Genomic DNA, 15,803 nt, shown 5'->3' with positions numbered 1-15,803 from the left:
TACATGACGATGATCTCTGAGCTATCTATTCATTTTTAATGATATTGATGTTATGGCAGGCAGTTTTTTGCATTCAGTACTTACTAGTGGTTAAAAAGCGAAGCCACTGTTAGAAATTGCTATAAAAGTACTAAACAGCAAAGCAGAGATCATCATGTACTATGAAGCATAATCTATCATAAGAATTAGAAACCACTGCATACCTGCATCTTGAATCTTGATTCCCCTTCTCAAGGTGAATAGAGAGGAATTGGAGAAAGTTTAAAGGAGGAAAAGATGAATGATCAAAAATCTAGAAGATGTTTACCATGCCTTGTTCCAGTTAAGTAGGACTCTTCTGTCTGGACAAGAGACCACTAAGGGGTAATGTCCTAGATATATGTGTGGCACAGTGATAATAAATAGGGATCAACTGCACACTCTCTCTCTCTCTTTCCCTCAACACAAGAACTGGTAAATATCGATTAAATACAGCATAGGAAGATTAAAAAAAAAAAAGAAAAAAAGGAAAAAAAGTTGTTAGGTCTTATTGAAGCATGCAATTAAACTGTAAAATTCCTTGCTGCATGAGGTAGCAGATATCAAAACATTATGTTTCTTGTAGGCAAAGGTGGGCAGATTCATGAGATGGTTATTAGGGAATTATTTAAAACACAGAAACCACATTTGGATCAGGGAATGAAATAAAAATGATCTGAGACCAGGAAAGTACTTGGGGTATAAGTATCACATATGCTTGCCATGTTCTTATACTGCTCTAGGTGTCAGCTTTTGGCCACTGTTAAGAGTAAAGATAACTTTTATCAGGCAATAGTCAGATGAAGTACAGCATTTTTATAGTCTCAGCTTTAAAATTTAAGAAATATGCCACTCTGCATTTATGTACACTGCTTTTAAGGATTTGAAGAAAAAAAATGTTATTACTAGTAATATATTCCTCAGGAAAGATATGAGCTCCCAGTTGAAACACACCTGTGCAATAGTGCAAAACTACCACAGTGTGGTGGATAAAAACTCAATCTAGGCAGAAAAGCAAAGGCACTTGGTAAAATTGTCAAAACCTGGACTGCAATGAAGTGCATCGACCACAGGAACAGTGGCTAGAATGTGATTCAGCTATTTACTCTCAGTCCTGACCCTCCCCATGCCCATAGTTGTGAAAAACTCATTCAATATGTTTTGCATAATGACCTTGCACAGACAAAGGCAATCAACATGCAAAAAGTGAGGATTGTCAGCCATCTTCACCAGCCATTTCAATGAGCTTTATTTGAAACCTTGCCATTGTGTGGCACTTCGATCAGAGATGTTGAATCTGCTTCATTCACTTTGTTCAGGATAGTGGCTTGTCAAATTCCATCGCTTCTCTGACAAGATTAAAGTTTCACTTGCCTTTACAGAATATAGTTTGGGTATTTTTATTTATTTTTTTGCAGCAACAAGAAAGATTATATCCAACAATTTCCAAAATTTTCTCCTTTTAGCCAAACACAGTTAAAAAGTTGAATCAAATATGAATTGCTAAAATGAAATAAAAAATAATTTTGATGTGCTCCCCAAATCAAACTTTTGGCACTTGTTACATTAACAAAGTAACTTTTCTTTATCACTGGGAGAAAGATAACTGTGAGAGTTACCTGACCAGGCTTTGCGTTTTCACAGACGACTACATCATAATCCCTGGCAAGCTCTGGAGGATTGTCATTGATATCCAGGATCCTGACATGAACTGGAACGTGGCTCACTAGCCCAGGATTGTCTGCAAAACACACAGGTGGTGTATGAAGCCTCTTTAAATACTCATTATTTCTTGACATTCTCAATTTAAAAGTAATTTATTAACACAATGACCAGATGAGAGCTCGGTACAGCTACAGAAATTTCAGTAGCAGCATATTAAAAGACGTTTGCTGTGCATCATTAACTGTTTAAAAATCAAAAGAGTGGGAAGTACGGTATGAGTCTTAAGTCACAAGTCAAATGTAAATTATTCTGGAACTGAAGTGGGACAAAGCTGTTGTACTATCACACTGCGTGCTCACAAATGATCACTTGCTTTGTAATGAATGTGAAAGTGTGAATTAAATCTAATACAAAAACTATTAAAGCATTTTTCCTGTTCACAGTTCCTTAAAAAGTTTATAAAATAAAATGCAAAAATAATTATAAAATACGAATGCATAGGTAGATATAAGCCTTTTCCAAATTTGAGTCCTTGTTTCTCACAAGTTATTATGCAGTTTCTCAAAGTAGTTAGTGAGTCTGGCTTTTACAGGAAGAAAGCAATGTTTAAGTAACAGTCTCATAGTTTATGACCTGTACCTTCATGAGAGCTGACCTTCAGAGAGATTTCACCCTCAAAAATTCACAATAAATAGAACCCTTTCAATGAGAACACACTTTCCATAACAAAACGGGAAAAAACCCAACAATTCTTTTCAATCTGTAATTCCCTTATTCTTACTTCTAAGTAAGAAGGTAATTTTACTTTATTGAAGGAGTTATGCCTTTCAACTTTTTATAAATAACTTATATACACCTTCTGGAGTCCATATAAGTATCAATCAATTAGATGACAAACTTCATCTTATGCTCATCAATGAAATGAGGCTATCAGTAGAAGACAGCAGAGTCATACTTTCAAACTCAATAAATGGGGTATTACAGATGGACATTTTAAAAGTTCTTGTCCTTAAGTGTTCATGAGAAAAAAAGGAAAAAAACCCACCAAAAAAACCAGAGAGAAACATTAATAGTCTAAACTTCATTCACCTTGGTTATTTTGATCAGAATTGAGCCACACGATGTTTCTGTCAAAGAGGATCATTTGGAAAATGCCTTATATTTGTCACACCTTTAATGATCTCTGTTCAGAATTCTGGAAAGCATTGATTAGACACATACTTGGCTTCAAAGTGATCAGTGATGTAGGCTCGCAATGAAAGAATATTTGAGAATGTTCAAGTTTCTTTTGACAAATGGAGAGATCAATGTTTCTCTGTTTTCACATGGGATACTAGCCAAACCATCTAGGGCTTAGAAAGTCCTCTTCAGATTGTTCACATTCTGGTTTTAACTAATGTTTTTAACTATGGTCACATGATGATTTTAATGCACTTTTGGAACTTAGTCAATTATCCTCATAAAATTGGAATTGAAGGGAGATCAAAAATGTCAACAGAATAAGACTTAACTTAGTTAAGAGAGGAGCCTCTATTCCCAATTAACATTAGCATTAGAAGTTAGATGAACAAGATCAGAAGACATTTACAGACTTGCAAATTCCATTTTCTTGCTGAAATTGTTTTTACTGTTGTTATTTGTCACTCGTCCTGAACTCCACAGACACAATTCTCAGCTGAGCCTTTTTAGGGCTTTAGGAGGCTCCTACTTCTATCATTAAATAAATCACTTGACTGCATCTAGTTCTATGGGTTTTTCTTGGTAGTTTATTTCTTGGTCCTCACCTTCATGAGTTACAGTTATTAGGGAATTGCAGAAAGAAGGGAAGAAAGAACTCAACTATGTTTACATTAAGACTTTTTAACTGTTCCTGCATGGGAATATACAAGTTACAGGAGGGACTCTATGTAGAACTAATTTTTCATGCAGTTACACACAATGTTAAAACCTACACACACCATGTAAACCATCTAACATCACACAGCTATAGGTATTTATTTAATTAATATATAGCTCACAAAATTGCTGGATCCAAGCAGTCTTATTTATCATATTTTTAACTTTATAAAAGAATTCTTAAGTGTGTTACTCCACAGGGCTTCTGCAGCCTTTGTTTCTTGCTTCTGCACCTGCTCAAGGTCTCTAGACAAATTCCATTCTTATCTTAGAAGCTGGCACCTGCAAATTTGTCTTTGGTCTGCTAGCCTGAAAATGTATGAATCCCAACAGTTATTTTTAGCTTTACCCCAAACCTATTGATGTCTTTGTAAGAGGTGAAATAGGACTAACGTGGGCTATCTTAATTATGCTCATGCAAGACTGAGGGTTACTATTGTTATCTAGAAAACACGTTTAGTGGAAAACTTTGAATAATGCTAAAATGCTAGGAATATGTGAAGCAAAGGTGAGAAGGAGTGACACTTTCCTGTGCACTGAGTATTTGGGAGAAGGGAACCATTATCTACTTTTGCTTTTATTACAGAAGGAAGCAATCTTCTCTCCAGTAGACCATTTGCAGTATGATTAATAACACAAAAGGATGTTTGTTTCTTTCTCGGAGGTAGGTCAAGAAATGGTGCACAACAGCACAGGCATTAGAGATGTAATATTTCTTACTGATCACTTAAATACAGCTTAAAACTGGTTTAGGTAACTTCCTTTGTCAATGTCATCAAACAACACAATTACAAAAATCACATAATTACAATTACAGAACATTATACCTATGGCTAAAAGAAACTTTGGTTTTGAGGATTTGTTGTGGAGGTTCTCAAACATAATTTGTGCCGTATGTGAACTGGAAAGTGGTATAAACAAAAGGAAGGACAAAATTCACATAAAGAAAGAGCACATAAAAGCATGTAAAGAAGATGGATGCCAGAGATCACAATGAAGGACTAAAGATCAACAAATCTGTTTTGGAGGGTATTCATAAACTGTAATGAAGAATTTGAGAACTTAAATACTAGAGAAAACTCCAGGGAGTTTCATCCAGAAAGCAGAAAATGTTGTGATTATCAGATAATCATAGAATCACTGAAAAATCTTAGTTTAAAGGGACTTCCGGAGGTCACTGCTCCAGTCTCTGACTCAAAGCAGGGCCATCTTCAAATGTGTAAGGCGACATAATACATGTAAGAGGGAGTAAAAAGCAGGAAAAGCACAGGGCAGAGGGTATCAGAGACAGAAGACTGCTCTGTAAGTCTGGCCTGTTTGACTCGTTGCTGAGGAAGCGAAAAATCAAACTTTTTAGCCTAGTGTGTGGCAGAAAGGTAAATATTTTTGTTTCAGTAGCAGACCTCTTTACCACCCCACCTTAACTGTGTCCTCTTGCATGCCAGCCACTGCTACGCAGACCAGTCTTACTCTAGTTGGTCAGATATGCAGTATTTTTACTGAGAGAGTTTACTGAGATTCAGAAAGTTTCCTTTTATTTCTTCTGAAGTTGCTTTGCAGTGCAAAGAATTTATAAATACCTGAGCAGTTTGAAAGACTTCTTAGTGCACAAGGTATTATTAATATCTCTCCAGAAGCAGTTACCTCATGGGATCACTGACACTTGCAGGCAAATTTCCATTCTGACAGCCTGCACACTGCAAAATGCTAATAGGGACAATATTAACACCACTTTCAAAAACAGTCTTGAACATCATGCATATAACATAGATTTGCATGCAAGATGACAGAACAGTTTATAATAGAGGAAGAGAATGAGAATGAACTGAAGCATATCCAAGCTTGCTTGCTTTTTTTTTCCTTAAGATTTGGTTTCACAAATCAATATAAAGTTCAATCTTCTTCAGGTATACAACTCACCTGTGATCTCCAAACCACTCTAATAACTGGTGCTTTTAATAGCACATTTTTGTTAATTAGACAAATTTCTTGCAGCAGTTTGGCAGACTTCCAGTTTTGAGATAATTGGTGCTGACATAAATTTCAGGCCTGCACATTATAAAACATTCTGTGTCCAATTAGCATTATGCCTCTAGAGTAGATTTTTCAAAGTGAATGCTTCCTGTTTTAAGGAGTAACTGAAGCAGAAACATTGCTCTGGTTCACCTGTGCTAGGGACTTGCTTTCTTATGCTTGAGATTTTTACCAGAGCAGATCTTCTCCAGAATACTAAGTATCTGTAAAGTGAATCAATTTCATTATCAGATCTTCCACTGGCAGGTCTGCTATAAATTTACAGAAGACTCTCAACATCCAGTCTGAAGCCTCGAATCTTCTCTTCCATTAGCTTCTGTAGGCAAACTTTAAAATCCCTATTTAAGAAGCTTTTTAATACAGCTACTGCTGTTGAGACTTTCATTAACAAAATTCCCATGGGCTTTCCGAAAATAAATTCTATCTGAAAGACTTTTAGAATAGAAGTTCTGACGTGGACAGTCTTTTGTGGTTTTGTTTATTTGCTTTTTGCCTATTTTGTTTTCTTGATTTTTTTTTGTTGTTGTGGAGGTATTTTCTTTGTTTTCCTGACTACTAGACTTAAACAGTTCTGAGCTGTGAACTGTACTATATAACCCCTGTTTTGACATCTTTCTAAGACCTTAGAAGGCAAACCAATACTTAGGGAATTCAACTAACTATCTATACTGTTATTTTTTAAAAAGTAGAAAGGGCTCATTACACGTCTCAAAGAAAGATTAGTTTTGACAAATTAGAATAATTAGAACAATAAACACAGATCTAGGGAGGATAAAATATACTACTGAAGCAGAGCTAAAGTGATGAAAGAATGCATAATGTGTAAGTGAAAGCTGCAATAATCAGTAAATATAGGGTTTAATTAAGGATGGTGTATATGTGATAAACTAAATTTTCTGTCAAGGAAAAATTATGCAGAATCTAGTAATAAGTGTAATTTTCTAGTCTGCTTTTTCTAAGATAGTGGGTACTTTTAAATATTGTTACCTGTATTTGGCTAGAAAGTGTTTTTACTTTTTTCTTGTAGCAAACTTTAACGTTTTACTGATGCACACAAACCTGAAGGCACTGCTCCCTTTTAGATTATACTAGTAGTGATAGCAGCAGCAGCTCCAGGAGCAGTAGTAATGATCATAGCACTGCAGCAGACTGAAAACATTGAGAGCTATCAAGTTGGAAACCCCCCTGCCTTAATGCAAGCAAATTTCTGCAGCTCATAAACGATGCTGGTGCTCACCTCCTGATAATCAGGGTATCACAAAATATTCTGGTTCTATGGCCAGAAACGTCTGTTTTCTGATTCACAAAGCCTCAAACAGGAAGATAAACGACATGCGACCCCCAAATCTATCCCTTCCTGGGAGATCGACCTTGTTCACCGAGAGCCATCCTGTTATGAGTTTAGCCAGGTGGGCCTAAATTTAGGTTTTAAAGTTCAGCTAGGCCTAGGATTGTCAGCTGATTTAAGCTGGGCTGAGCCAGCTCACAGCTGACTTCTTCCAGCCAATAATATTGTATTCCATACCATACTACATCATCTCAAAGGGTGTAAAATCCAGTGTGTGGGAGTGGCTGGGTTAGTTCCATCATGGCTGCACTAAGAGGAGGACATCCAGCAGCTCCTCTACTATGCTGGGCCCTGCTCCTGTTGCCTCTGCTTGCATTTTGTTTGCATTCAGGGAAGTAGAGATATTTTGTTGTTATACTTTCTCTTTCTTGCTGAGTGTCTTTTGGAGTGCTTATGAATTTAGAGTAATGGGCTTTGTATTAATTGGGAAGTGGGAAATTATTCCTTGTTATATATGCATAACTTGTGTAAGTGTGTGTTATATTGTAGTTCTCTCTTAGTTTTCTCTTCTCTGTATAAATACATGTAGTTAGTTTCAGCATAAACTTGGTTCTGAGGGTTTTTTTCTCTCCCTCTTCTTTTTTCCCGTGGCTGGTTGGGGGGAGGAGGAACCCTTTCACTCTGTCCTGGACAGTTGGCATTTTGCCAGCTCAACCCAGGACAGATACCCTACACCATCTTCAGATGACCATGTAGGAATATATCCATCAGAGCTTTCACCAAAGAAATGGAGGAGAAGAAAACACAGAATGCATAGAAGCCAAACTAAACCAATATAAACAGGGAATAAGCATCAAAATTGAAATTAGAAGCTTCACCTCCTGAGCAGGATAGAGAACTAGTTGTCTTTTAACAACTGTTGGATTTTTTAATAGTTTTGTGTAGGCTTTCCTTATTGAATTGGTAAGTACATTTAAATGAATGGCAGATACTGCTACATCCACACAGTTTTTGAACACTTCCAGGGGTAGTGATTCCATCACTTTCCTGGGCAGCCTGTGCCAATGCTGGACCACTCTATCAGTGAAGAACCTTTTCCTAATATCCAGACTAAATAACTTGAAACCATTTCCTCTAGTCCTATCAGTTGTTACTTGGGAGAAGAGATCATACCCCATCTTTCTGCAACCTCCTTCAGGCTGTGGAGAGCAGTAACATCCCCTGTGAGTCTCCTTTTCTTCAGACTAAATGGTTGGACTTGATAATCTTAGAAGTCTTTTTCAATCTTAATGATCCTATGATTCTATGAATTCATGTTGTGATGCATTAGTAGGGCAGCTTGCCAAGGCTGAAAATAAACTGGGTATCATTGGTAAGTTTGGACAGGGTACCGTGTCCAGCCCTCACAATTAAAGGTGGCAGATATCCAGTTTGTCACTATTCCAATGCCAAATATAGTCCTAAAAGTCAGACCTTGCAGTTTTTAAGATCTACTTGAAAGTTTTTCACACTTACAAAAATACTTCTGCCTCAGATTCTGTTTCCCAGAAAAATAAAGTAAATGTTACCAACACCAAAACTCTTTCTGAAACTGAGCTAGAAGGCAGAATGCAAGTGAGGTCAAAGATGAAGGATGAATATGATTTTTTTTCCCGGGTGAAGACAGGGTTTATGGAAAAAACATTATTTCTGCTTCTGTAATGTACCTGTAGAGATAATCATAAATGTAGCAAAACAATACATAAGACAATATTTTCCTTTACATTTTAAAAATTATGCCGAAAGGGGTTTTGTTCTGATTTTCACATTTTGTAGATTTTAGGAACACAGTAGTTGTAGATTTTTAGAGGGTTAATATTTCTAACAGTTTAAGTTTAATGCCTTTCTATCACTACCCCTGTCCCAGAACAGGGAGCTCAGATTCCTTTAGTTAATTAATCTTGTTTAGACTCCTTTCCAAGGTAAAGAGCTGAAGGATATCAGAAGGCCCACAGAATGAAACATAAACACAGGTCAGAGTGACCCAAAAGCCAGAATTGGATGAGCTCCAAGAGACCTTTGTGTGCCTGAGGAAGAAGAGCTGATGAAGACAGAGGGTCTTGATGACCCCAGACCCAATTCCAGGGGTTGGTCCAGGGGTGGGACTGGGGCTGGACTGAGAAATGTGTAAAGCAATGATTGGAGGGATCTTATTATAAAAGCCATAGAAACAAGAACTGAGACACATGCATGTCATCCTGTATTCCTGTGGGCTGTAGGCCCTGTGATATTAAAGGACCTTTACTTTTATCTTACCCTACACTAACGTGGCTCAGAGTCCTGTTTTGGGGGGAAGGGTCATTCACGGCATCAAAAAAATTGAATGAATTTCATTATTTAAGTCTGTTCTCTATTGTTAAAAAACCTATTAGTTTTGAAGAAAAAAATTAAGATCAAAAATAATTATGATGACTTTTTTATTTATTGTAAGAAAAAGAACTCACTTCAAAGAAAAACTGAAACACAAATCTAGGAACAAACTCAGTGATATTAAACAATCATCATCAGATACAGAGGGTTAGGAGATTCTAACACTGTAACAGCATTTTGATCTGATTTAGATTACTTTTTAAAAGATATTGAAAAGGGAACATTTTCTAAAAATTAATTATTTCAAACAAGATATTAGAAGTACTCTTGATTGTGGGGAAGAATTTAAAATTAGAAAATGAATTGCCATAAATTGTCCTTTTCTAATTCTTTCAAGGCTGTAGTCCAGGAACTTATTACTCCATAGACTTACTTCCTTCAGTCAATGCATGTTGGGGTTTTTTTCACATTTCAATATAAACATAAATGATTTGTGTACTTTTGTCTTTTGATTTCACTTCTTATAAAATAAATCAGCGTGCCTCTTAATATCATGGAATACTGTGTATACTTTACATCTTCACACTAGCTTCAGTTCTCCTTCACATGACAGTCTCATGTGGTATTATCAGGAGTAATATATTTTAATGTCCAACCAAAATCTTAGTAATGTCTTTTCAGCTACAATGTGATCATAAAATGTGAAAAAGGACTGTCAAATTCTTCTCATAACTTGCTGTTCACCGATGGCAATATGAATTGGCAATATCCTTGTTATCCTAAAGAAAAGGAAACTGCAGCTCGCTATGAGTATATATTTTATCTGTTTATTTGACATAATTATAGGACTTTCACTATTCTATTCATTCACTATGTCAGGGGGTTTTATATTTCACAGATGCAAACTAGCATTTTTCTTTGTGCATCCTGTTTTCGTATCTTTGTTACTGTTTCTACCAAAATGTACTGATTAAAAACCTGCTTATCTCACAACTGGAAAATGCACTTCAATGGCTTTTACTCTAATTTTTGCAAACTGTTCCAAACTCTTACTCTTATGAGCTTTTCTGCCTTTTCACATATTTTAATTCTGAACAGAGTTTGTTGGCACTCTATGAAAATATGTTTGAAAGCTATTTCTTGGAATGCCTTTTTTTTGTATGGCTGTATTTTCCTGGCATCCTTTCAATGCTACATCATAGGGTATTGCATATTTTGTCAATGAAGTACTGCTCTAACTCAACACTTTGATATCTTTTTCCCTGAAGCTAGTATGAAGAATATGCACAACAAAGTGAATACAGAAGATGTATAAACAAAGACAAGTATATTTGTTTTGTTCTTGTTTTTGGGTTTTTTTTTTCCAATATCTGTTTTTGTCTAACACCTTGGAGATTTCTGGGGATTCTTGTTTATTTGTTTGCTTTCTGTAAAATCAATTGCATAATGATTTCTACTCTACTGTAGTATCAAAGCTCTGTATATACAGTACCATTTCACATGGTCATTTTTCACTTTCTTGATAGCATTTCATTACGTCTGGGGGATCTGACAGAACCTGGAAGGAACACTCTTATTTCAGTTCTGTTCTCTGCAGTCTCTCCACAGTTTACACATTAGGAAACTTTAATTAACCCTTCAAAGAGAAGTTGGTGTCCTCATTGTATTTAATTGGTTCTTTAAGTAATTAGCAGGAAATTGTCTACTTTTCCATTCTCAGTCATTGCAAAGCATTTTGGAGACACTCAGGAACACCACAACTCCATCAAAAAACTATTGATGATCTAGTAAATCCAGAAATAAATTTTACATACTCATATGCTTACTAGCTGCATAAGAGAAATATGTAAAAAATTTCCAGTAGAAAGTACCTTTAAAATATTTGAAATATAAGCTTTCAAAAATCATGATTTTAATTACAAGCACAGTTTTTATTCATCTAAATGTCTAGTACTTTATGAATTCCAGCAATCTTTGGATGTTAGCACCAACTGAAAGCCATAACTAGAAGCTGTTTTGCTCAGTGTCTACTTAGCAAATATCGAACTCAGTCCTGTTTGTATAAGTAACATCTAATAAGAATTTCCATCACAGTATTTCTTGCTACATTTCTAAGTAGAAATTTCTAGTTAAAGCTATAATCCTCACTTTGATTCTCAGATCAAGACATTCTCTGATTCCTTCAATCATCAGTGTTCATTTCTCCCAGCAGCTTTTATTCCTATTGAGCTTCAAGGATACTATTATTTGTCTTATTTGCAGGACTTCTTTGAAAAACTTTGAAGTACATGTTTATTTTTCTAACTGAAATTGCCTTTGGAACTAGCAAAAGTCCATCCACTTGCATTTAGTGTCTCTTTCTCTTGCAGGGACTGTGATTTGGAGTTTAGCTGCTATTGTTGCTTTTGTGCTTATTATCAGCACTACTATATGATTGAAAGAAACCTTAATTGAATCACCTACAGTTATTTTACAAATCATCTGTTTTCTTCAAGAGTACATCACAGTTTGCTTTATTTTCCACATTCAAAACAGAGTTCCTAATATCAGAAAAATACAGAACTACTGAATTTTGAAGGCACCACCATAGATAAGCAAGTCCTCTGCTCAAAGCTGGATGAAATAAAGTACATTGCTTTAGGCCATGTCCAGCTGGGTTTTACATATCTCTAAGAACAGAGAATCCACAGCCTCTCTAGATGACCTGTCCTAATTTTTGACTAATCCCACAGTAAACCCATTTTTCTTATCTGGTTTAAATGGAATTTGCTGTATTTCTGTTTATGTGCATTGCCTCCTGTCATTTCACTGGGTGCTACTCATATAAGTAATCATAATTCACTCAGTTACTCAAACATACTGATAAGCTCCTTCTGAGCCTTCTGGTCTCCAGGATGAACAGTCCCAGTTTTTCAGCCTCTTCTCCTATGAGATTTACTCTGATCCTTAATGATTTCATGCCCCTTCACTAGACTTCCCAGACCTGGACCCAGCATTCCATGCATAGCCTCACCAGTGCTGCACAGATGAGAAAGATCACCTCAACTTGCTGACAACACTCTCCCACAGTGCAGAATGCTGTTGGCCTTCTCTGCCACAAGGGCAAATTGCTGGCTCATGTTCAATCTTCATCCACCAGGACCTCCATGCACTTTTTTCAAAAGCTGCTCTCCAAACAGCTGGCACTACATGTGAACTGTTGAATGGGATATTCCTCTCCGGATGCCAGACTTTGAATTTCCTGTTATTAGACTTCATTTCCTGTTCACCTTTCTTCTCCAGCCTGTTGAGATCCTTCTGGATGGCAGCACAAAGAATCAGCCATTACTCCAGTTTTGTGTCATATGCAAATTGGCTGAGAGTGCACTTTGATCCACCAATGATGAAGAGGTTAAAGAGTATTGTACCCTGTATCAGCCACTGGGTGTACTTTCTAGTGACTGGCCTCCAGCTGCACTTTGGGCTGCTGACAACAGCCCTTTGAAGCTCTATTTCAGACAATTTTCACTCCACTTCATCCTTCATTTATCTAGTCTATACTTCTGTGTGTCTTATTCTTACAAGAATTTATCTCCATCTTCCTTAGCATCTCAGGAGGTTATTTTGGAATTTGAATCACCTCCTCTCATTGAATTCTATCATTATGAACAATTCTAATTGACAGATCCTACACTAGTACTTAAAAAAAGCTTAACTGCTTCCACTTCCAAAGGGACACACATTTACTATGACTATATTTCTTTCCTCTAAATCAGTCTTTGATATGTTATAAAACACTGTGCACTTGCTCTGCATTTTCCTTTTTTCATTACTCTTGTCAAAGACTTCTTCAAAAACCTTTGCTAGAGCCAAGAAAATTCTATCTCCTCCCTCTTTCAAAGAGACTTTTACAATTTTTTTTCAAAGTTTTCTAAAAAGCCAATGAAAAGTGAATAATTCTATGTGAAACTGAATTTTAAAATCCTGCTCCTACTACTCCATCACTTTGACTCAGACGTAGCCTGTAGATCCTACAATATAAAATATAGTATTACTTTAGCATCTCATTGCCTAATATCACAAGGAGATTTCAGGAAGTATCAGTACTGAAACAATCAAAAGAACTTCTGGGCACCCAAATTTCTCTCTTCCCCACTGCATGCTGCTATTTAAGAATAATGCACATTAAAGACAAAAAGGATTTCCCATCCATTCTTATAGTAAGGAACTCTGGTGTGCTTTAAGAAGTAGAGCATGAAGAGAAAAAATCCACTGTTTATTGCATAAGCATTACTCCTCTAGAGGAAAACAGTAAAACTTCCACTAATTTCAGAGAGGAAATTTGACCAATGCAGAGTGTATATCACATACTGAGTGAAAAGTGAGACAAATGTCTTATGAAAGGTTTAGAAAAAATAAGGCTGAAGCGTGAAGACATCATACACTTGAGGGTAGAAATATGGTGCTGACTCTAATTTCATTTATTTAAAATAAGCCGAGCTACAAATAGCTGCTGAAAGGATGATAGGTAGAAACTGATTTCTATCAGTGAAATGTAGCACAAAGTCAGTAGAGGAAAACACTTCAAGAAACCTACTACAACCAATGCTTTATTTCTGCAAAACATCTTTTGTTGCTGAAGCAGTACAATATTTCTGGGCCTTTCAGGTTCTGCTAAGTTCCTGGCTAAGCAGATGGTGTCAGAAGCTACAAATGCCTTCTACCATTGGCAAATGAAGACTCCCACAGCCAAATAACACCTTGGTTATAGCCTTTGACCTATTTTCCATCTTTAGTCTTAGTTCTGCAATACCTTGTGCACAGAAATTAAAGCAAACACCATAAAATACTGCAGATATGGGATAGACAGCACTTAAAGTAAGACTTTTGTCCCTGATGCACCATATGCAACATACACTCCTTGCTCCACTGTGGATTCAACTACTAATTTCACAGTGGATTTGGAAGGGTACAACAGTGTTGTAATTTTCAAATTACTGCCAATAAGAAAATGGCTGAAAAAGTAGATACAGGGCAAGTCTGCCTTTTAAGTCAGTCAGTCATCCATCTCTTCTTCACAATCTCTTCCTCTTTTCATAGCTGAATTGTTTTTCCAGTTGACACTACAGATTTACTTCTTTTTCCAACCCCAACTCTACCATTAACAAAGCCAATGCATGAGAGAAAAATAATAGATCTGTAACAGGTTGCACCTGGAACAGAGAATTTGAAGTGTCTTAAACCCCCCACCCACCTATCATCCTTATTATTCATTACATTCTGTATTGGTTATAAACATAATCCTCCTTTCTCCATACTATTCTCTCAGCATGGTACATGTTCCACCACTCTTTTGATTATGTGAAATAAATAATGTGTAGAAAGCTCTGTTTAAGTTTCAAATTACTGAGATTTATTTCTGTGAAATAATTACATTTTGATGGCTTTCAAGAAAGGACTCATGATTATTCCTTTTTTCAGTGTCCCAATGTAGCCTTTAAATCTTATTTCAAATTAACTCTTACTGTTCACCTGCTTACAATTAGGCTTAAATTATATTTTACTTCATGCACCATTGAAATAGAGCATTATATATATGATGACACTGATAAGCACACAGAAGTGTCAGTGATTATTTTTTCAAAGAGCTAACCATAAAATTCTAGACGATTTACTATATAAAAGTACACAGCTCAAAATGTCAATTTGGTTGTGAAAGTAGGTACAATAAGAAACAATTTGTTATCCATATAAAATATGTTCATGCTGTTTCTTCTGTAGGATGTGCTGGTGATTTAGTGACAAAACAGATTACATTTTAACCCAGAGATGACACAGATGACAGCAGAACAGGTTCAAAAATGTTAGTGGCATCTGATAAATGTAAAACCTGCATTTTGTTATGTGGAAATCATGGAATATGAACACACACAAAGAAAAGAAATGGAAGGATGATATCATGAATAGTGCTTAGCAGGACGGAATTTATTGATACAGGTTGGGATATTGTTTTCTTCATTTTCTTTGCTGAGTTTTTTAACTTTATGTGCAAAAAGAAAAACCCTGTAATTAACAGATTAAATGAAGTGTTCTTTAAACTGTCCTTACCTCATGGAAAACTATTTATCTGGGACTACTCAGACAGACATTTTTTGATTATTGCAGGGCTTATCTGAGGCAATGAAAATTCATCAAAGTTAGAGGACTTTCAAACGCACAGGTAAGTATTTATTGCATCTTTACTTGGCAATTTGCCTTATAAAAGGCCAGATTATAATAATCAGCAACTACTAGACACCTGTCAGTTATAAATTATCTTGGGCATATTAACATCCAATTTGCTAAAATAGTTCAATTGTAGCTACAAGAAGGAAGGATGAATTTCTCAGATAATACCAGGTAGTGTTAATTTCTAAGATACGTAAACAATGAAAACACAAGCAAGCAAATGTTGATTTTAGGACACTGAATGCTTGGAACTGTTCCTGGGTAAACTGGCCGCCTTCTGTCACATACAGAAAAACATGGTAAATTTGCACAGGTGAATCACATAGGCATGTGGCATTTTGTTTAC

General features: G+C 36.1%; 1 protein-coding gene across 7 annotated transcripts in view; it reads right to left on the bottom strand.

The window, feature by feature from the left end:
- CDH18 (cadherin 18) overlaps nucleotides 1–15,803 on the bottom strand; it is a 248,773-nt gene that overhangs the window by 25,737 nt on the left and 207,233 nt on the right. For all 7 annotated transcript variants that reach the window (XM_071555022.1, XM_071555019.1, XM_071555017.1 and 4 more), the window contains one exon: nucleotides 1,638–1,759. In XM_071555022.1, the coding sequence (XP_071411123.1) occupies nucleotides 1,638–1,759 (122 nt within the window). The remainder of the gene's footprint in view (nucleotides 1–1,637; nucleotides 1,760–15,803) is intronic.

This window comes from Pithys albifrons, chromosome 4 (assembly GCF_047495875.1).
Source record: "Pithys albifrons albifrons isolate INPA30051 chromosome 4, PitAlb_v1, whole genome shotgun sequence".
Taxonomy (NCBI): domain Eukaryota; kingdom Metazoa; phylum Chordata; class Aves; order Passeriformes; family Thamnophilidae; genus Pithys; species Pithys albifrons.
Note: the sequence above shows the minus strand (reverse complement) of the source record. Positions and strands in the feature narration are given on the sequence as shown.